This window comes from Apaloderma vittatum, unplaced genomic scaffold (genome assembly GCF_000703405.1).
Source record: "Apaloderma vittatum isolate BGI_N311 unplaced genomic scaffold, ASM70340v1 scaffold39962, whole genome shotgun sequence".
NCBI lineage: Eukaryota > Metazoa > Chordata > Aves > Trogoniformes > Trogonidae > Apaloderma > Apaloderma vittatum.
Window position 1 is genome coordinate 92,941 of NW_009706109.1, and position 23,384 is coordinate 116,324.

The 23,384-nt window shown below is 41.9% G+C and overlaps 1 protein-coding gene across 1 annotated transcript in view; it reads right to left on the reverse strand.

Annotated features, from left to right (window-relative positions):
• MKX (mohawk homeobox) overlaps nucleotides 1-23,384 on the reverse strand; it is a gene marked incomplete at its 5' end in the record, with an annotated part of 42,014 nt that overhangs the window by 18,353 nt on the left and 277 nt on the right. Inside the window, 2 exons of the mRNA XM_009865649.1 lie at nucleotides 15,300-15,635; nucleotides 16,850-17,003. Coding sequence (XP_009863951.1) covers nucleotides 15,300-15,635; nucleotides 16,850-17,003 — 490 coding nt within the window. The remainder of the gene's footprint in view (nucleotides 1-15,299; nucleotides 15,636-16,849; nucleotides 17,004-23,384) is intronic.

A 23,384-nucleotide genomic window follows, 5' to 3' on the forward strand; every position in this document is an offset into this window, starting at 1 on the left:
CTCCATCACTGTCCCCTTTCCTCTTCCTTTTTGTTCTTGTCCTCAGTTCTGCATTCCCTCTTTTTCATCCTCGCCCAGCATTCCCTTGTCTTTACAATCTACCAAACATTTCTGTTATTTTCCCACCTGTATTTATTTCCTGGCTGTGAGTTTTCCTTTTTCCTTTCACTCCCAGGCCTTCCTTCTATCTTTTGCCTCCTAGAGCTAAAATGATATTCCAGCCACAACCTACCTGAAAAGCAAAGCACATCTTTTAAGTCCATTGTCAGTACTAAAGCGACAGAAAGGGTCTCTAAAAGAGCTAAACGACTATTCCAGTCATTGTCTCAGACAAACAAGTGTAACTCCCATTGACAGCTGGAGGAGTTCAGCACCTGAGTCAAGTTATTCCCCATTTGCCTCCAGTCACTGCTGGGCGTGGGAGTCCTGCTATAGCAATCTGTCCCCACACCAGGGCACAGAGAGACACAGAATTTTATGCAGTGGCCGCAGGGTGTTGGTGATGAGAAAAACAACTCGGGTAATACAAGTCCTTTCTTGACTCTTAACTGAGAACGGCACCTAACATAAGCAAAAACTTCGCTGAAATGTAAAAGACTAGGCAAGAGGTCTGTACAAACACAGAGACAGTTACACATCACTTCACCCCCTGTATTCTGCTGGACTTATAAAAAAATACCAAAACAACTCAAGAAAAAAGTCCCTTGTATGGCATGCATCATGTAATTAATATCACCACTAATGAAGATCTGTCTTGGCTTCAAGTGAGGCGGTTTAACATCCTGTGCAAGGACAGAATTACACCACATAAACAATTAGGTCAAGAAGATAAAAAGTCTAAGAAGAACCGATACCCTGAACTTGTCAAGGTTTGCCCTGCAAAACAGTAAATGTTTGTTTTCCAGGACGAAACAAGCTAAGAGAAACATGCACTGCAAATCATCTTTATGGCCGACGCTGCACAGAAAATACTGGGGAACAGTTGTATTTTTCATGGTGAATGTTATTATCCCTGTAACACCCCCCTGTCGAAAGCCTGGCTCCCCTCTAGCTGGTGCTGCCTGGGCAAGCTGGAGCTGTCTATGCACAGCCCAATCCAACTTTTGCACCCAATCTTTCAAAATTTTCTCTGTTTTCTTTTGTCTCGCTCTTTTTATATTGCTTCTGGTGGTTGGGGTTTTTTTGCGTGTATTTTTGCTGCTGCTCGCTTCCCACCCTTACTGCTCTCCAAGCGCTTGCCGCGCAGGCACAACAATTCCATGTAAGGAACGCGGGGAAGAGAAGCATTCCCTGATTTTTCTGCGCACAGTAACTTGCATGACATTTGATCATACACAGAGATTAAGTCATTCATGAACAGGGCCCAAAGGGAGGAACAACTCCAGAAAAACAACCCTCCTCACTGGTAGTGCAGCATCCAGGACTCCACAGTCATTACTGCCACACTTACAGTTTGTAGCCGATCTGGCAAAGCAAGGAATCCAACTTCAGGCTCTGTGGTTTAAATAAAATGTATCTACAGCAGCTTGGATCAATGTTTAAAAATGTTCCATGTTATTTTAGTCCAAGGACAAGCTTTTAAAATTAAAAGAAAACTTTGGCTTTAATTGCAGATTAAAAGTGAAAGTTGTTTAAAAAGAATGCATATTCTGAGAAGAGCAGTAATAGAAATGATTTAAAATTTAAAACTCGTTCTTCTCTCTCTCAGCATGTGACAAATCTCCCTGTAAATATTTAAAACAAAAGTTTGAAAGCTATTAATTTGTGGACAATATTTAGGGTGCTCTTGCCTTGCTGTTGTGGATCTTTGGCATAGCTCGACTTTTTCCTACATTTATCCTTTCAAGCTAAAATAAGTGTCAGATTTTGATGCACATCGCAACAGCCAAAAAAAGAACCTCAGCTGTAACTTTTACCTCCTTTCCCCCTAAATTTCGTTGCTACATATGTGTGGTGCAGCAAATGTCATCACCCCATACATAAATGCAAAGGGTTTATTCCAGATCAGCTAGGAGCAATGCGATCCCCAAGCAGTTAGGTGCTACAATGGAGAAGCTGCTGCTCTTGGGATTATTTTCAGCAACAATTGCCCATCTGAAAATCATTAGTGCATAGCAGTGGATTTTCCACATGTTCATATGCTGGACAAGCAGGTTGCCCTTGAAGTATGGTTCCCCAGGCGAAGAAGGAAAACCCAGAGAAAAGTATTCTATTGTCAGATCACGGTTTCACTAGAGCCAGACAAAAATATGGTCAAGCATTCACTTGGCTGCTCTGCTGGCAAAACGATAGGGTACCAAAATGGAGACAGCTAATGAGGAAGGCAAAGAATGAGGCTCACGAAGAAGATGATCTTAAAGGAGTACTGATAGATTTCTAAAAAAATCAGAAATAGGATTAAGTATGCAAATTTAATGACTTTCAGATTACTGACCTTTAATTTTATAAGGCCAAAAAAGGTTTAGAAAGGGTAGTATTTTCCCAATAAAGTATCTCATCTTTTAATTCAGCTATGTTTTAAGCATCAATGAGAACTGAAGGAGCCTAAGTAAAGAAGGGTATGAATAGAAGTAGGCAGTATTTGATATTTAATCATAGAATCATAGAATCATAGAATCACAGAATGGCCTAGGCTGGAAGGGACCTCAGAGAATGCTCCATTAATCGATAATTTGGCTTGAAGGAGGAAAAAAAGTTGGCAAAAAGGAATGGAATTCTTTAGCTCCTTGTTTTACTTAAGAAAAATTCCCAATGGGCTTCACTTAAACAAAGAACTTTAGTTTTCCACTGGAAAGACAAAAAGAAAATCTTGGTCTAGCATGTCCTGCCACATGCTTTAACTACACAGTAAAAGAGTATGTACTTGGATCGCAGGCACATTTCAAAAGTGTAGTATTTATTAGCTGCTCTGTTGCCAAGTTCCACTATTATCATTTTATTATAACTAAGGTATATTTTTACTAACTAAATTATATTTAGGTCTTTAGTTTAAGCATTCGAAGGTCTCAGAGTGTCACGTACAGATGACATACAATATATCACAGGAATTTGTTGATTTTCTCCCTCCTCTTCTCCTCTATAAACAGTTACCCTGCATCCGTGATCTCAGGGCATTTGACTTTCCTAAAACCTTAATCCATCTGTAAAGACACACAGGGGCCAAGGGAGCAGAATCCTCGGATGGAGCAGAGCTCGCCAAGGACGAAGGTGAACACTGTTACCGGATAACCCGTGGCACGCACGTCCCTCGCACCCCAAGGGGCAGTGCAAACCCACCTCTCTCCCCTATCCCCGTCAGACACCCTGCTCCAACCCTCCTTTGCTGCCCTTTGCCTGGCTCACCCAGACCCGGCTTCTCGTCGAGACCTCCCGCTCCCAGCCGGGGCCGTGGGCTGGTTTTTTGTACACAAGAGGTGCTGCGTGGTGGGACACTCTCCACGGGTGAGGGTGGGCAGGAGCTGCTGGCTCATGCCGACTTTGCCCCAACGTGGCCCCACATCCCCCATTAAACGCCTTTTGGTCCAGTGGGGAGCATGGAGCTGCTGCCTGAAGGCTGTTGGGATGGGATGGAAAGATGATGCAGCCATGAGGCAAGGAGAGGGTTTTTGTGGGCTCACATTGGGCTGGGTGTTACTGCTGCTCTGGGCATGGAACTGGTGTCTCTGAGCAGCCACGACACCTACAGACTGATGAGAGGTCTTCTCAAACCTCAGTAAGTGCAGCAATATCGTGGGGCTGAATATAGCCTTCACTTTTTCCTATTTTGTGCAAAGAATGAAGGAAGAGCAGTACCCAAATATGAGCACTTACATTCTCCGAGGGTCACAGTCTTTGATCTGTGAGCAAAGATCCCACTGAAAGCAGCTGGAGCTCGCCAAATGAAGTTTGGAAAGTTTTGCAAACACATGAACATTGCGTATCAAACCATGTAGGGTGCTTTGGGGCCAAAACACTGAAAAACCAGACCAGATCTTGGCACACTGGATTTTTGCTTTGTCCAATATAAAGCATTTCCAAAGGCTTGGTTTTAAAACATACCTGAGTGCCTGTCCACCAATTATAAGGTGAAAGTAAAGGCACTTTGAGTTGGACATGAAAGGAGTTTGGAATAAAAGGAAAGAGATTCAGGGATGTGAATCTGAGTGAGTGGAATGAGGTATAGAGGACTGAAAATTTGCATATAACAAAGGATCACTGGGATCAATACTGGCAGGGCAGCCTTGCCTTCTCTGTTGACTTCCATGAATAGGATTTTGGGCTTTGCTGGACAAGCTGGAGCAAGCACCTCAGTGAGGCATGGGATTTGAAAGGGAGGTATCTCACCATTTGCCGGTAAGGCAGAATCTCTTTTCGTCTGACTTTGCAAAGTTCACTGCCATGGTGAACTACTGCACAGCTCTGAACTGAAGGAGTAAACACAGCAAAAAGGAAAGGCAGCAGGCTTGAATTCCACAGATATCCTCACTGTAATAGAGCCCTGAGGAAATATATATATATGTGTATGTTCAGATACGAAAGATTGCATGGTTTACAAACACCACTACAGTCTCTGAAGCTAGCCAGAGCAGAACAGCTTTTTGGGGTTCTCCTCACTTTGAAAAGTGGCTCTAAACATACAGTACTACCGGGATTCAATAATTAGGAAGCCCATAACAAATACAATTTTGATATTGCAGTCAGGGATGGGCTCCAGGCTTCACCCAGCACCCACACCCCCCAGCTAAGATTAGTCTCACAGTCTGCACTGGGCTCTTACTGTCCCTGCTTTTGCTGCCGGCACAAATAGTGCTATGGCCACCCAGAGCTTTCTCTGATAAAGGGACAAAGGCTGTTGCCCTCTGAAGGAAGCTCCTATTTGAAGATAAGCCAGGGGAAATGAATTAGCGACACAGTAATCAACAGCTACCCCAGCTAAACAACGTGAGAGGGGAAAAAAGCAGGACAGTGAATTTTAGTGTGCCCATGGAACGGGCAATCCACCACCTCTCCAGTGCAAAGCCACCACTAATAGTCAGGAGCAGACCATTTAATTTTCATAGCAGCTCCCAGACGCGCTTCCCACGCTGCCACCAGTCCAGGCTCCCCAGGGTTTAGCCCACAACAGGGCAAAGCCGGACCCTGCTCTCTGGGGTGGGAAGAGTCATTAGAAGAGTAGGGACCTGGAACGAAAGTCTCCCTGAAGTCAACGGCCGAGACAAATTCTCCAGCACACCAAGATCTCATTAAAACTGCCCACAGTGTCTAGCCCACAAAGTACATCCAGTGCAAGGAGAGCAATCCTGCTGCTGTTTTGCAATGCATTACAAAATACCTTGGCTAGCAGAAAGAATTTGAGACAATTCACTCCTGAAGAGCCAGGTCGTGAAGAGCCTTCATTTTTCCAGCAAACTGGATTTGAGTTGACAAATAGTAACTGAGAAAAAAAGCCTGACAAAGTAAAGGGGAGATGGAGAAACCGACAACATTTAATTTGATCTTCGACGGTGTAAATCTGTCAATACCCACAAACGACCGGAGGGCCACGTGCCAGTTCTCACTCTGAGATACCTTAACTAAGACATTTGGCTGGTATCTCACACTGGAAAGAAAGTTTTTACATTTAGAAATGTAAAACATAGTAACATTTAAGGAATTTTGGCTACAGCCCACTAGCCAGCCTTCCCCCAGCTTCAGCTAAGGGATTATTTTGAATGTTGCTTTGCTTTTCATGCATCTGTTGCCTAAATCAATGTGGAGGCATGAGGGAGGGACTGAAAATTGGCCCTAGGAATAGCGGTATATTTTAGTGTCATAACTGAGAGTCTTGGCAATCCCTTTTAACTTGAAATGTCAGTGCCATACCAAATGATCTGGTCATCATAACCTCAGCTTCTGGCCATCAGTGAAACAACAGAGATAGAGTCTCCAACATCAGGTTTCAAGGCCATTGTGAAAAACTAAGGAAAACACATTTCATGGCTTGTTGGAATTTTGCTTTACCTATTTTTGTGTGTTTCTTTTCAGCTGTTCCAGCTGTAGCTGTTTATCTGATCTCTGTTAGAACTGTTTTTACTTTTTCCAGATTTTCTACAATGCAGTTTACTTTTCCAACTTACTTTCCTGCTTTAAACTCCTCCTCTTTTTTTTTTTTATAGCTCACATAAACCTCACTCATAATATACAAGTCTTCTGTGTGCTTTAACTGTTAGGCCATATTTCTCCTTTAACAGATCTAAAGTGGCATCTGATGCCAATTTAATGTCATAAAGCATAAAAGACCTCAAATGGTCTTTGTTAATCACTGATAATTTCCACATCTACCCCTTGTATCTCATACCCAAATCTTTAAGTTTGGAGTGAAGTGGATGAAACTAAATCTAACTCTGCTCTTCAGTTTTGGATAATTAGAAATTGAAATTTACAGATGAATAATAGGACAGATCTTTTTCTGGAACAGGTGTTTTTATGAGCTCTCCCCTTCTTCCACCAAGATGGCAAAAATCTCATACACAAACAATATCCACAGGTTCCCCATATTTTCTGAATATCAGATATAAAATCATCTGCAGACTAATGTTTACTCCATCTAGAGATCCCTTCAACCCCCTTGTCAAATTGTGCCAGAACCCTCCCGAAAGCTTCTCTGTGACTACACACGGGAGATCAGAAAGTCTGGTCTTGCTAAACTGCTTTCATCATTACATTTCTGGTATTCACATTACGGACAAATGACCTAAAAAATTTCAGTTAAACACATAAAGGAGTTATTTTAAATTACAGAATGACTTTCAAAAACCACAAACCTGCAAAGGGAAATAGGATTTGCTGGATCAGATAAGATTACTAGTCTATCTGGTCAGGCACATACATTCAGTGTGCAGCTTTTTAGAAAAGAAAAATTAAAATGGGAGGAAGTTACAGTGAATAAAACTAATTTTGCAGTTCAACACTGAATCAGTTTTGAAGACATCATAAGAAGAATCTAAAAAAAAATGCCACTCAAAAGGAAAAAAAATCTTCTTTTTATTTCAATTTCTTTTTTATAGCTATGAATAGATAGATTCTGTAGTTCATATCAGCACAAGTACAATTTCTTACGCTACCTGGGAGTGATCAAACCCTATTTTAGAGCAAGACCCTGCAGATTCAAGTGTTTGCAATCTCCATTAAAATATTGCCATGGTAAGGAAAATGCATGGGCTTGTGCATGCAAGCAAATGCAGAAAAATTCAAAACTTTTTCCTTATTTACTGAATACAAACAAGCTGCTTTCCACTAGTCTCACCACGGGCATAAAATACCTCAAACTCCAGGACTACTGAGAAGCTCAGTTTTATTCGGCACTCATCATGCTCCAAATTTACAAGCCTAACTCGGATGGTTATTACTGGGATGTACCTGCTTAAATCCCTTCCACAGATGGGAGAACGAACACTGCCCATGCCAAGTTGCAGTCTGGATTGAATTTTTACAGCTGGGTCATAAATTTGCGGATTAAAAGGGTTCTAATGGAAACACAGATACAGCCCTAACTACAGCAACATGAGCAGCAGCACTGCAACGCTGCGCGCTACAAGCAGAATCTAACAGGACGTTACAAAAAGTCACGTTATTTCTCCCCAGCAGCAGGAGGAGGCTGGGACATGTAGGAACCCCATGCCTGGTATGAAGTTTCAATTCAGATGTTTTTCCAGAGAGAAGTGAAACTTTTATGGGCTTGCCATTCCTTTACATTTACTGCCCCAAAATGTGAAAAGTCCAACCCTCGTTCGCCTCCTGCTACTACCCCGTCCTGCCTGTGCCTGACTTTCCTGCACCCTGTCCCCTCCCGGTCAGACTTTGCTGCGCTGCACAGAGATTCGTGCGTTGGTGAGTGCCACCAAAGACAGCGGTTACTCATGAAGGAGATGACAGAGTTTGTCCCTGTAATTTCTCTTTTTTCTCCATGCAGGTGCCACAGGCAGATGTCTCTGTGCAGGGGCAGAGCCAGCCAGAGACCGGTGTGAGCCCCGAGGAGCACAGGAGGCACATTTCAGTGATGGAGCCTGCACACGTCTTGCTCACAACCAGCACTGGGGTGATCTGCCTCCAGCCACAGCTTTGCACTCAAAAGCACTTTCCCATCAGTGATATATAAATTTAAGTGTGTGATTTCAAAGCCACTACTAACAGGATGACAGTACACCCTGTTAGTGTCTATGCAAACACTCTCGTGTTTTATTTCTCTTTCTCTCTCTTTCAAATTTAAAATTGTGCCATATTTTTACTGTTCATTGACCTACATCTCCCCTTCAGCACAGCTGATAGTCATGTTTTGCTGCCAGGTTTCCTCAGTAGAAGTGAGAGCAGATACACCCTCATCGTGCCCCCAGAAGCATATCAGGGGAACACTGCAGCGGCAGGATCCTTCTCCCACACCAACCTGGCACAGGGCAGTCAGGCTAAGGGGACAACCCGCAAGATGCAAACCCATGCTCCTCCCACACCAGGGCTTTCCCCAGATTTATGTGGTCTTGTCATGTCCCCCTGAACCCCACTCTGCCCTCCTCCCTTTGCAACACATCCAACCGCTCGCAGTGGCAGTGGCTGCAGCCAGCCGGCGTTTGCTAGGCTGAGGATCCCCTGGATCAGTGCAGGGGCCAGCTCACATGCCGCAAGGCAACACAGAATCCTCATGTTTCTGCTCTAAGAGATCTGCACAGAAAACTGGCTGCTGGGGAAAATCCTGCTCAGGCAGTGGGAGAAGGAATCACATCCATGTCACTAAATCAGTTTTCCCAAGCTGTAGTTTCACAGACTCTTTAAATACTCCTTAAATTAACTGCTAATTTTCATACTAATTTCCCTATTATATTCATTACTAGCCATGCAGTCTATAGCTAAAACTGGAAAACAGTCTGATTTATGATCATGTGCTTTTCCATGCACATAATTTCCTGAAACATTCACATTTGAGCTGGCCCCAGGTTTTAAGACCAAGCATAATTCTAAAGACACTGTGAACAATGGGAAAATGGGGATAAGTATTTCTTTCTCTTTGAACACACACCTTCGCTAAATGAATGAGGCCCGAGTCTTGCCAGGGAACAGCTCTTGCTGAGGCCTGGAGCACTGGCTAACTCTAAAAAGGAGTATTAAAATATAAGGTTGTTAGCAATCGGTGACAGCACCATACATTTTTCCTGCTGTGTCTGAGAGAGGTCTTGGGCAAGCGCAAGGGTCTGCTGCTTTTTTGGCTGCTGCTGCGAATATTTTGCATTGGGGAAATTTTAATGGTCTCAGAGAAACAGAGTCAGGCCGCTGTACCGGCACGGCCAGCAGCAACCTGTGGCCATGGAAACATGGCTGATCCCCTGGTTTTTTTGGTCTCTCTGATTTTTTGGTCAGATGTTGTCATCTTTTCCATTTCAAATTGTTCATGCAAGAACATCTCATTCTCTGCAATGATAAAGCTGTCAAGAGTCCCGAGACGTGCTGCCCTGAAGCAAACTGACTTGAAGAAAATACTCTGCGACCAAACAAGTGGCCTGAGCTAGTTTTCACCCAAGTACATGGAAAATTTGCCACGACATCACCAGCAGCAAAGGTGCATACATGCTTCCCCTGCTCCGTGGGCTCTCCACAGTAATTACACTGGAATAATATCCGCAAACACGCTGCTATTAAAAGCACATCTGACCCACACATAGCCCGATCTCCAGAATACTTAAGAATTTGGGTTTAAAAACACACACACAAAAAGCCCAAAACGTTCTCAGCCATTTGCATCTGAAAACAAACAGATAAAACAAGGATGCACAGTATTTGCACCCAGCACCTGTGAGAAAACAAGTACTCTCTTTTCCCACAAAACTGACCATTAAAAGCAGGGAGTGGAGAGAAATGGCTCAGAAAAACTCACGCTGCCAGAAGCGCCACTTCCGCTCCTGGCAAAGCTCTCCCTTGCCCACTGGCAGCCCCTGGGCACCAGTGCTCTCGGAAGGGTGCTCTGCCCACTGCACCGCCGATGCTCCCAGCCCTCCTTCCCTCCATTTCTCTACCTGAGAGAGGCTGAAACTGCTACCCTTCCACTGAAAAGGTTCAGTTTGCATGGAGTGTTCCAGAGTTGCACAGAAATAATCCTGACCCATTCCCCTTGCAGCTTAAATACTGAGAAATTAGGAAAGTAAAGGGACTTAAAACAGTTTATTTGGGTTTTGCTTTTCAAACTGAAAGAAATGCAAAAAGTGAACAACTAAATTAACTGGCGGGCAGCGGGACGGATCTTTAAAACTCTCAAGTTTGGGCTGTCACATCTGGTGTATTAAACTGGACGCTGCCCCTGTAGTAAAGCCATTTCCTTTTAATCTTTCTTTAGAAAAAACAACAGAACAGCAAATTAAACGCAATCCTCTCCTCAATTCCATGCTATTTAGTGTTGACGAATCAGGTCATATAATAATAAAATTCCTGCAGAAATATGATCTTAAAACTGTAACCTTCAAATTGCAGTTACGCTGCTGTGTGCATTTAATACTGTACTTGACATCCTCCTTTTCATTTAACTTCTGGATGACATTAGGATCTGCAACAAGGACCTTGTTCAGCACTCCCAGGTTACCATTTATTTTAAAGTATCCCCAAGGTCTCCAGCACCATTTAGATCAAACTTGCAAAAGTCACCAGTACTAGTGGTTTTTGCAGGCCCCTTGAGTTATTTCTGAAAACAGGTTCCATTGTGTTCATATTAGGCTTTTAAATTTTATAGCTCATTTTAAAATTACATGTTAATTTCTAAAAATGTTAAATTGCAAGGAAAAAGTTGGCAAGGACCACACAAAATCACAGCACTGTTCTGCAGCTTGTGTGCGTCTCTCTACAGTTCTTATGTGCAGGGCTATACCCTTAAAGTGCTCTCTATGAATGCGGGTCTGATCCTGCAGTGTGCTCAGGGTCTCATCAGAGGTGCTCAACGTGCTGCAGTACATGACCCAGGATCATGCTTTATAAATCACAAACTTTATAGGGTCCAAATGAAAGAATGAAAGGAAGGAAAGAGGAAAGAAAAAGGCAGTAGGAATGAAAAAGTCAGAAACAGAGCACACTCCTGAGTACAAATGGCTAAAAATAGAGATCAAACATCTTCAAAAATCAGCCAGTCATTCAAGAGGTTTTTTTAAAAGCCACTCTCATTTCCAGGCCTGAAACTCTTTAGTTTCCTTACTATTTCAATTTGTTCTGGCTTTTCTACTGAGCTAAGTAACATATAAAGTGAAATCAATGAAAACCTGCCTGCAGAAAAAAGTTAGAAAACTCCCTGTCCTGCCATTTCATCTCTCTTTCTCTCATTTTAATTTTTGCTTTAGTTCACCAAATGCAGCTCACCAGACAGCGATATCCCAGAAAGTTGGGATTTTTCATTTCCTTGAGCTATAACGATGCAGAGCATTTTGTTTCCGCAGGTGACAGACGATAGGGTACTCGCAGAGCGCCGCAGCGTGATTACAGAAAAAGTCAGAATTTTAGTGATCCGTAAACCAAGGACTGACGTTGCTGCTTTAGATTTAGGTCCAGCCTCACTATAAACATTATTAGATCTTTTCCTTACAGATTTCTGGAGCGCTTGTTGCAGTCGGACGGTTGTTCCTGCGTGCGTTTGTACAACAAATACAGATAGGCGAGTCTGGTTTTAGTTATTCCTGTCACACAGCGAACCTGCTGTGAATGACAGCATGCCAAGGAGTTAATGAAAACTTGTTCTCCAACATAGATTTTTAACTAAACAAAAACACTGAACCAAGCCTTTCAGCGGTCAGTCTGAGACACGTATTTGACCAATTATATATATTTATGTATTATACCTTCACCAGGATTAATCCAAACTGAGATTTTCTGCCTTAAGTGAACACACTCGCCTATGTCACATTATATATATAAGCGTATCAGCTTACGGCAGAAACGCTCACATCTGTGACACATCCGAGCGCGGTCGCACGCGGCCCTGGCTGCTCCGTTCTCCCCGAGGCTCCCAGGTCTGGCAGCTGGGACGGAATGGGACGGAGCAGCCAGGTGGGCACAACTGGCCAGGGACCCAGTGCCTGCTCCTCCTGCCCCTCAGCTCAAAGCCCCCTCCCACCAGCTCGCAAGAACGGTGCAGAGCTCTGCAGGCAATCAGTTACACAGCTTCTCCTCGATCTCTTCATGGGATTTCCCTGTTGCACGGAGCATATGGTCCAGCGTTTATAAGCACATTAATGGCTGAAATGGGAAACTGTAGGACCCATTTTCCTTATAAACTTAAACTGCGATTTCTTGGCTTTGTCACCAGACGCTGCACTCGTACCCCATAATTTGGCACCGACTGTGGAGAGGCTTGCGGCCACACTCACCCCGGGCACTGGGCGAGCAAGTCGCTCCAGACACACTGATGTATCTGAAATCAGGGTCCGTCCCACAACATGAACCAGAACCAGCAAGTAAGCTTTCTACTTATGACCTGCTACGAAAAGTTGCTTTTCCATGGAAGAACAAAAAAGAATTTTCTTCAACACCACTGACTGCCTGCTCTTAGGAGCACAGCAAACTCGTCAAACGTTTCTCAAAAATAAAATGTCAATCAGTTTTCACTCTGTTTTTTGAAATACTACTTAAAATGTCTTCATAAACCAAAGCATCATAATTCTGCTTCTATCCTTTTGTTCAAAAATCAGCTGTTTCCCTTAACAAAAAATTGCAGCAGGGAGCTCCTTGTAAGTGGTGATATCTCACTTAAAAATACAGGAAGGTGTGAGTGGTACAGTCAGCCATACTCTGTTATTTTGCTTAACCAAAATGAATTGTAGTTATTTTTGAAAACACAGATACGGGTCTGCTGCATGACTGCACTGAGAACTGCCATCCCAGGTATTCAAATTACTGAGAAAAGACATAAAAAAAAAAGTCTTTATTTATCTCTTCCTATCCAACAATCATTTGAATAATTTCATATATTTGTAAGTAGATTTCATGAATGGATGATAAGACGAAAATATCTGCTTTGTTTGTGAAGGGCTCAATTCCTGCATAACATCATCAGAAAATCATTAATGGGACCGTAATCTTGTAGCTTACAAAAACCTTATTTGTACCTATTATTTCCCAAATGTACAAACATATACAGGAAGATTATATCAAATAATAATAGCGTGTGCATATGACCTTTTCCTTTTTATCAGCAGGCTACTGCTTGTCTGCTTTAGAAGTGTAAAAAGAATGAAACTGTCTTGAGAGCTGCTGGTGTGTTCTCATCGAAGGCCGTAACACTTCAAAACATTAACAAAGATATTTAAGAACTGACTTAAATACGATCTCAAGAGGAGTCCCAGGAGGATTGCCAGTTATGAATTTTAGGGATAAATATATGGGTTTTTAGTCATTCCAGCCCAGCCAGTGAACTCATACAGTTACAGTGTGCCTGTCTGAGCCTTCTCATTAAAGACTCTATTTTTCAGTGCAGCTTGAAACTTGGCAAGGAGAACTTAATCCAGTAGCAAATTTATTTCAATTTTTAAAAAGTCATTGTGTCCATTTTTAAGTTATGGCATAAAAGTATAGAAAAACAGAAGTTTACATATCTGAGCTGCTGCATCTGTTCTTGAGTAACTTTTCACTTAAAAAATAAAACTTGGCAGACAATACACCCATAATGCAGACCAAATGCATTTGGTATATTGGGGAATTAAAAAAAAAGAGCTAAATGAACAGAGAGAGTTAATTTTGAAACTTATTAATCGTGTGTGCATTATTCTTAGGGGGCCGGTTAGCTCAGTGGTTTGAGCGCAGTGCTGACAATAAGGACCAACACCGAGGCCGCGGGTTCAATTCCCGATCGGTCCCCATGTGTTGCCAGGTCTAGTCGAGAGGTGGCGTCCCTGCCCAAAACAGGGAGGTTGGACTAGATGATCTCTAAGGTCCCTTCCAGCCTAGGCCATTCTATGATTCTATGATTCTTGCTCCCCACGAGATGCTGTTTCTCTGTGGGGCTCTCACTCCTGCCATGGTCATCCTGCAACAACCTGCAAGCACCAACATCTTCCTGTCCCCACCAGAGCACCCAGCCTCCTGAAATCCTTGTGGCCTCTCCACAGGGACAGAAAAATATGTGCCAGGAAAAAGAGGGAAAAGTCTGCAAACCTGAGAGGTTGCAACAGGAAGGGGCATCCAAACCTGCCTGCCAGTGAAGCCAAAAAGAGCCAAGCGCAACGTCTAAATTTGTATTAACTTCAGTACAAAGCCCTCCAGTAGTTTTCGTCAATATTCATCCAGCCCCAAAGCCATGCTGCCCGCAGGGTGGCCATTAGCAGAATAACCCCTTGAGAAAAGCCCCAGGACAACACAACAAGCTGCTGCGATGGGTGGAAACCCTGAGATGCTGGCACAGATGTCCAGAGCCTGGGATGCAAAACTGCACTTTTTTCAAAGATAAGGGGACAGCCCTTGCCTTAGGTCCCCAGGGAGATACAGAACAAGCCTCACAAGAGGAGCCTTCCAGCGCTCCCTGCAAGTCCTGATCTTGCCCCAATTTACAGCGATTTACTACCATGAACCAGGCAGTTCTGTGTGTTCTCCTCTCACTGGCAACACAGTGGATGATATAAATCGTGCTTTTATGTTTTTATTGATAAGATTAAAATAATAAATTAGGTGTAACCCTTCAAAAAAAATTAAGCCAAGATATTTGATGGCCAAGTCTGTGCCCTCTAGCTCAGAGTGTCTGGAGAGTGATGCAGAAACTGGTCCAAACTAATCCATGTATTCCTAAAAGACGCATGAGCATCAAGGGGCCATGCCCCAGACAGGGCACTCTGAGGACAGAAAAGATGCTGTACAACTGGGGAAGGTGTTCAAGTGCACTGCATTGGAGGGGGTATATGGCTCATTAAAGTGCCACAAACAGCCACCCTGGAATTTCAAAGCCCTCCTCTTCCTCCCAGTTGGGACCATGAACTACTTCAGTCCTCCTCTAGTCCTGCTTTATTGTCATCAAATGCTCAAGAGTTTTCTCCTTCTTTAGGTTTGTCTTAGCGCTGGCAAAAACGGTCTGCAAGTGTCCTTTCAAAAATCAAACCCATTCAAAAAGCAAACCAGCTTCACTAGGGGTCAATAACAACATTAAACTTCAATACTGCAGCTAGAACTTTTCCAGCAAATGAAAGGGTGGACAGGAGTTATCTGCTCTCATACGAGAGGATGGACAGGAGTGATCCACTCTCAGAAAAGGCACAATCAGGTGACACTCATTCCAAGTGACACCATCCACCAAAGCTGGCTCTATTAGAAATGACGCAGAAAGAATCCCTTACCTGTCCGGTAGACAAAATTGCCTTCTGTCTCTGATGATGACGGAGACACCAATTCTTCCTCAAATTCATTGGAACTAAATGAACCAGAGTGATTCCTTTGCCTTGTTTTTTCCATCATAGCTGCATTAGTAGCCATGACATGTCTCAATGAGTCATTTAGGTAACGATTCAATAAGCTGCTTTTGTATTTGGGGGGAGACACGTAATCCTCAGTGGCACTTGTTTCTGGTCTCACTCCTGTTTTTATTACTGAACTTTCAGTTTTAATCACAGTGTGATGAACTGGTTTGTTATATCCCCCTTCATTCATATGGTTTCTTGGAGGATTTTCTCCATCTGAAAACAGAAGAACAAAGTTACAGTAATGCAACAAATACCTAATATTTAACAAGAGCCTTCCTCTGCATGTTTTAAGTTGCTGTAAATATAACTAAAACTAGACAGTAACTTAAGACTTCAGCATTAGACAATTCTTTTCATTTTCTTCTGTTCACACATTGCCCACAGTAGTTCCCAGGGTTCTCAGATGTTCCAGCTATTCCAAATTAATTAACTAAAAAAACAGTCTCTCAGATTAATTTTTTCATGAACAACAAAAGGCAGGCAGAAAAAAATCAATCCTACGAGAAGTGCCCTAAATCAATGATAAGTGTTTTAAAATCTGTGTGAATAAGACGAATCTTTACTAGCATAACTTGAAATTGGGTTCTCCCGCACACTAGAGCATATTTAAGCATCTTTGCTTAAACTGTACTCTTCTAATTGTCCCACAACCAATCTTTTAAAAGGAAGTGCATACCAAAGAAATGTGAGTACAAAATGAAATTGGAACAAAGAGAACAGAGTACAAATTCAAACATATTCTTCTAAAAATTCACATACTGATTTCTGACAATGTTCTGTAGCATTTGTTCCCGTCGATGTATCTCCATGTCATAACTGACTAAAAAAAGTACCCACAGGCATAATTCATACAAATGTTCTATTAAAAAATATACAGTGCTATTTAAAAAAAACAACCCTGCATTAGTTACTTTGGATAAGAAAGAGAATTTCAGTGTACTGGAATTTGTAAGGAAGACATTTGCTGGTAAAATACGTAGAACAAATAACAATAATATTCAGTTTACCACATAATAAGCACCACTGAAGTTAATCATATTCTCTTGTTAATCGGAGTCTCATTCATGACATGATATTGCTTTAGCCCTTCCATTGAGGAAAGCAACAGTCAAGAGATTTCTTGTTTTCTTAAACCAACAAATGTAAAAATTTTTTTCCTTTAATGCAGATTAAAGAATCTAATGAACTAACAATTTTCTTTCTAGTGACAATGCTATAAAAAACAGGCAAATAACAAGCAACCAGACTGACACCCTGATTAACCCACTCTGCAAGGCTGCATAGTAGCTGGGAGCCAAAATGGCACAAAAAGTAAAGGCAGATCCACCGAGGGAGTTTTGTGAGAAATCCAAGCTAAGTTAGGGTATCTGATATCTTCCAAACGCATCCTAATCAATTTAAAATTCATAAAGAGAGAGTCAACAAACCTTCAGAGCATGAGTCATCACTGCTCACACTGAGCCGTTCAGCATTTCCTTGAACGTATTTGTTGTACAGTTTTATTCGTAAAGCCCAGCTCAGATCTGGTTGCCTGACAGTATTCTTCAGGCGACGTCTTGCGTTGGCAAACCAGTTTGATACCTGCATACAGATGAATATATTAGTTTCCCTTGACAATTATGCAACTAAATAAATCTAATCCATCAATTTTTCATGACTTTTACGTTTGCCCTGAGAAAATGGCAAACAAGGGAAACATGAACTGGAGTTCATGAAAGTATCACTGAGCAGACCAGGAACCTCGGACAAGAAAGCAGGTTCAGGCTTCCCACCTTTTACAAGTGTTGGCAAACCTCATTATTAACAAGGTTTTAATTAAGATATCCCAAAACACTTGTTCTACATTCGTCTTTTAAAATTTATTTTAAAGATAATACCCTGAACTTTCAATATAAACCTTTTACTAACATGCTAAATTAAAGCTAATAGCTAATGTGCTGTAATTTGCCTTTGACATTTACGTAGGCTACAATAAGGCTGTTCAACAGAAAAACCCATTCTGAATTTGGTTATCTAAGAGCCCAATTTCTCCCTCGTGCTTTATCGATACTTTAAGTCTGTCAGGTAGTGGGGATCAACAAAGTCTTACATGGAGTACAACATACTTTGAGTCACTGCAGAAAACAACCATTTCCTCTACAGAGCAGCAGCTTCTATGAACTTCTGTTGTGAAAACCCTAAACTCAGTGAAGAGATGAAGATTCCTCACAAGGTACGACTAAACAAGAGACAGGCTTGTCTTCCCTCCCAGCTGCAGAGCATTTTCTAGAGTTTGACCTTGCAAAACAGATTCACATTAGCATCCTTCTAACATAGAGGCTCACCAAAAAGTCAGGCTCAAACACAAGGATCTCACCGTGCTTTAGGGACCAAAGGAGCACAAGGGCACACACGGCACAGTCTTCTGTGCCAGCAGTGCTAATCAAATCACCAAACAGGACTTGCCTACTTGCAGTGAGTTTGCATGAAAGCATATGTGAAAAAATGTTGGCCTTGATTCTACTGTAACGTAAAAATACATAAAATAGGAAATACTAATACTGACAGAGTGACCTTACCATAACCTTACTATGAGCAAGCTACCCACACTCTTAACAATATTTGTTTAATGATAAATCAGGTCTTAAAAATGCTATTTACTCCTTGCAGGAATAAGTGCATTTCGACATGACCTCTGCAAGAAGGAGGCAGAAGGAGAATGTAAAGAATGTTGGGAGTCTATAGCCCCACTCATATCTTTGTGTTGTCAAAGTGCACACAGAAGCAGCCAGAGACTACTGCAGTCATATACTGATCGAGGAACGATCATACCATTTAATTTATGTTAACACATGTTTTATCAGTACATGCTACTACACCTACTAGAGAGCCAAACTGTAGACCTCAGTGTTGGATTTTGGCCCTAGTTTTGTCATCTGTCTTTTGTATAGACATCTGTCTGTATAAATGGCACAAGATTATGTAGCTAATTATTCCAGATTGATAATATCTTCTAGGGTGATTATGAGAAAAACACATTATCTGCTCACACGGAAAACAAAACTTCAGTTCAGAGTCCCACTCAGAACTTAGCAGTGGTGCCTTAAGCCTGTCTCTTTAATTTTACTTAAAATCACGTTTACATGAAACAGAGTTCCACTGAAAATAGAGTGAGCCCTGGATCAGTGCTCAGTTGCCAAACACGTAACTTTACAAACATGTAGTTTACTCTGACAGGTTAGAAGACCAAAACTGTGGCTGGCAGAGAAGAGTAAGTAATTTTCATTCTCTTCCAAGGCTACCTATTTATATCCATCATACTGTCACAGCAATCATTATAGTAAACCAGAAAGGGTAGGCTGGAATCCATCCACTTTCTAATGCCCTCAACAAACTCACTCCAGGCTGCTCAGCTGAAGCAGCAGTCACCTGGGCTGCTGCATGATTTAGTGTAACTCTGAAATCAACTATGTAACGAGAGGTGGATCAACCCAGGGTCCCACTGAATATTAGAGCAGTTACTGCAGCATCTTACAAAACTGACAGCCTTCCAAGCTCTCACGAGAAAGATTTCATTATGCTCCATTTCATTACATATTGAAATATTTCATCAGTGAAGGGCCACATACAGAAAAGAAAGATAGGGTAGTATCAGTGTGACTCATACATAAAAGCAATTAAATTTAGCAGGAGTGATTTCTGCTCTTGGTTTATTTTGGGCTCATTCTTCCCATGCCAACACTTTGCTTCCTGCATATCAATATGAAAAGATGAGTCATATTTTAAGTCTTGTGCTATGAGAGGAGGAAATAGTAGTATTTGATCGTTATGAAAGAACCTCAAGTCAGCATTTACAAGGGAAGCTTTCTGCTAAAGCACAATGCAGTAAACTCATTCCAGAAACAATGTGATCCCAAATGCAATTACAACAAGACCCATTAAAGCTGAAGGAAAACTAGGCAGATCCACTTAAAGAGATTTTTATGCTAGATCTACAGTGTGGTATCTCTGGGTGCTTTCCTGCTCTTGGGCACTGGTGTATGTTGCTGGAAAATCCTGATCTCTCAGACATCAGGAGATTTCAGCATCTCTCCCACTCTACAGCCTTGGACAACCCCCAGGTGTGTGGACTGGAAGAGGCCACATGGCCACAGGCTGTCACAGACAGCATGCTCGCCTTCAACTACAGCCACCACCGGAGTTATTACAGGTTATTCCTGACTCCTTTAAAGCCAAGGACAGTTTCTTCCCTAATTTCAACTAGTCCCAAATGTTACTTTGTGTATCCATGTGATTTTTAAAGAGTTGCACGCTCACTGCTGTAGGTCTGCTCATGACACCTGCCTGTTTGCACCTATTACGGAAACAACCAAAGCTGCCGAAACCCATTCAGCCTTCACCATGGTCCCAAGTTACACTACTGTGACCTCCGAAAATAATTATAAAAAACCTCCAAAACAATGATTTACATAAAAGCCAATGGGAAAATCTTGGTCTCAGATGCCTCCCAAAGACCTAATTATCTCGAAAAAGTACATCAAGAAACTCACTACTCTTGTAACAATCAGGTAGTTCTTCAAGAAGCAAAAAGACAAAATCCAAGGAGAACAGTAATAGATTTGCTTTCCAGCATTCATATTTTACGGCAGCTCAGTCATTCCCAAAGACCACCAGGTACTTATATCAGCATCGTGAAATATTGACCCCCTGGCTTTACTTCCAAAGACACTCTTCAATTTTATTGAAATTTGTTCTGCTTCACTGCTTAAGAGTTTCAGAAAGGGAACAGAAATCAAGCAGTTCTCCTCCTCCAGTAATCCAGATATGTCTTTATGAATCTGTATACTATTAAATCTATAGCAGCACATGACCAATATATTAATCTTAGTATTGCAAAAAAATTCTCTTCAACAATATGGCATTCGTGTTTCTTTCTGGAAGGAATACACAGTCATTATTCTTTTTTATTTCACAAGAACACCTAAACCAAAACTTAAAATACAATAAATCAAGCACTGTGGTAATAATACAAATGAAAACATAGCACATTAATAGCATATTAATAGGACAAATTATTGGAATATAGCTGGAGTAAAACACAAAATGCCTTTTCATACTATATTGCTTTTTTGGTTTCCTACTTTGGCAGTTGGGGAAGTAGAAAACTCTGGACTGTTGGACTGAAAGCTACAATAACATTTGCCTTGAAGAGTCACGAAGACCTTGTTGGCCCGCTCCGGAATAAGTCAGTCCAGAATTTGCCCCAGGTTTTGCTATGACTTAAGAAAGAAGATGATTTATGACTTCTGCAAAATCATATCTCCTGAAAGAGTCTGACTTCCCTTCTGCAGTGTCGTCAGACATGCAGCTGGAACAGCCTCCTTGCTGTCCCAGTGTACCCAAGAATAGATGGTTAAGCCAGAGTACTGAGGTAGAATAAATTAATTTAAACTCAGACAACTAGGTGATAGCATAAAGTTGTGGAAGACTTGACATGCAGCTACTGTCCCAATAATAACAGTAGCAAACAGGGCTGGATGTTCACCTCATTGTCTCACAAAAGGATCTGTTTTATCTATGTCACAGTGCTGCAAAAGCTCCTTTGGGTAGGTGGTACGTGCTGGAATAAAGTTCATTAGACGAACGGAAAGCAGGCAGAGAAGAGTTACAGCGATACCATCCATATTACTATGACTGACATAATCTTTCAGGCAGCTGATGAAGACTTTTTCCAAGATTGGCAGTCAGGTGAAAAACAAAGAAACCCAACCATTCATCCCCTAAACGGCATTTCGGCAGAAGCTCAAAGGGATTTTCAACAGTATCTTTTGCCTTCCCTCCGGCTTCAAACGACAAGGCATCAGCACGTGAAGGATGCTGTGAAGAGGTTACAGCTGTCAGCAGACAACAGCCTCCACAGGAGTGGAAAGCTGTGGGAGCAAGCGTACACCCCACCAAAAGCAACCACCACAGGAGAGCACTGAGACACGGCACAAGAATAGGAAATGTGAGACAGGTCACCAAACGTGAAGGTGTGTAACGTGGAGAAAACATCATACGCTGATTCCTGCTTCTCCAATGATGTCTGGTGTTACTAGACTAGAAAAGCAATCACAGGAGCCCCTGGTTGATGCTTTTGCAAAGTACCCCTCCTGGGACACAAGCAAAGCTTTCCAACAGATTTCAAAGCCCAGTCCCGAGCCTGCTCTTGCTTCTACCACTGAGCTTAAAAAGCACAGCCTTTGAAGAAGCTATTTCAGATGTACTCTGTGTGACTGAGATCACAGCCTGGCACTTCCACTCTCAGAGAACAAGAATTCTGATCTGGATTACAGTCCTGTTCTTTCTGGGGTGTGCGTTGTTTTGCTCTTCAAGGCTCAGAAATTACTGCTGGTGCCAGACATATGTATTTACCTCTTGTACAGATGCTATCATGTTCCTGGATTAAAAGACCACTGCACTCAAATGATGGAAGAAACATCTGGGGTTTCTTTTTGATGGTGTGCTTCTGTGAATGAAGATAGATGTGCTGGTTTGCACAACTCTCTCAAACATTACAGTTAACAGAAATAAGGCTGGTCAAATTCAGCTTCAGCATAAATCCTCTAGAGTCACAAGAGTCTAACAGGGATAAATGTAGCCCTCCATGCTTCTTTTTAATTTCGTTCTACATTTTACATGTATCATAAAACTCTGTGGAGTAGTGGCCATGGCTCACTGAATGCTTTTATAGAGGCTAACACAGCATATCCCCATCAGGATTTATCAAAGCTGCCATGACAGAAACGCTGCAAAAATCCATTTCTTCCCTCTTGTCTGTTCATTCCAAGACATTTATAAAAGAACGGGAGAACTCCTCTAGATCTCATTAATGTGAACATCCTCCAACATGGATTCTGGATGTATATTTTAAATCTCATGTAAAAATATGTAAAATACAAAAATACATTCTAAAAGCTATAGTCGTATAAACTACTATTGAGTTGTGGCATTGAATGGATAGCATTTATGTAATCATATTTTTTAAAGTCTGAGCAAACTTTTCAAGTATATTTTTAAAAGCAAGAGAAGTTGTTTTAACTGTATCTTCCAGTTATAACTGGCATTTTCTGAGACATTCATATTATTTTTGTCAAAGCTATACTGTTTTTTCTAGTCCAATAGTTTCACAGTGAGGTACTAAAGTATAAAAGTTACCCATTTTTCCGCTACTAGAATAGAAGTTCATGGCACAAGCATTTCCGAAGGAGCACTCAAAACAATAATGCTGAATTACCACCTTCCATTTCTAATGCTTCACGCTATTTCGATATCATCATGTCCTTTGCAAAGTGACACATAATGTGTTAGGCAGAGCACTGAGGACCCAATCCTGCAAACACCTGTGTTTCATTTTATGCACCTAACAGTAGCTTGCAGCAAGGAAATCAGCTTATTCACAATGCATAAATCTCTGCGGCATCCAGACCTGAGACAGCATCACTCAGCAACCGATAGCATTTAACCACATATTTCAATAGAGTGCCAGATGGCAAAGAGAACAAAGAAGTAAGATTTCTAAACATTTGCAGCCAACTTTTTACCTCTTACTGCAACGCAACTGCCAGTCATTTCAGGGGAGATTTAACTGAGAGCAAAACAATTACTCCCCATGTCTAATCACACTATAATGGTAATTCCTGCAAGTCTGTGAGACACGGCGTGTACGGTAACGCCAATGTCTGCGCAACAGGTGGTGGTTTTTATCAGAACAGTGCAACTGCTACCATTCTAGTCCATTTTCAAAAAGGGGAAAAGAGTAGCTCCCTACACCTTCCCTGCGCTGAAATCTCTCCTTGCCGATTTTGGGTTTTACCTGAAGATTCTTAAAGACTAAACAAAAACACTTCTACTGTATTTATGAACGAGATTAAAGGAGGAGGGCACCTTTTCCTAGGACACCTTTTGCCAAATGCTTTTAGCACTTCCCCAGCCAGGACAGCC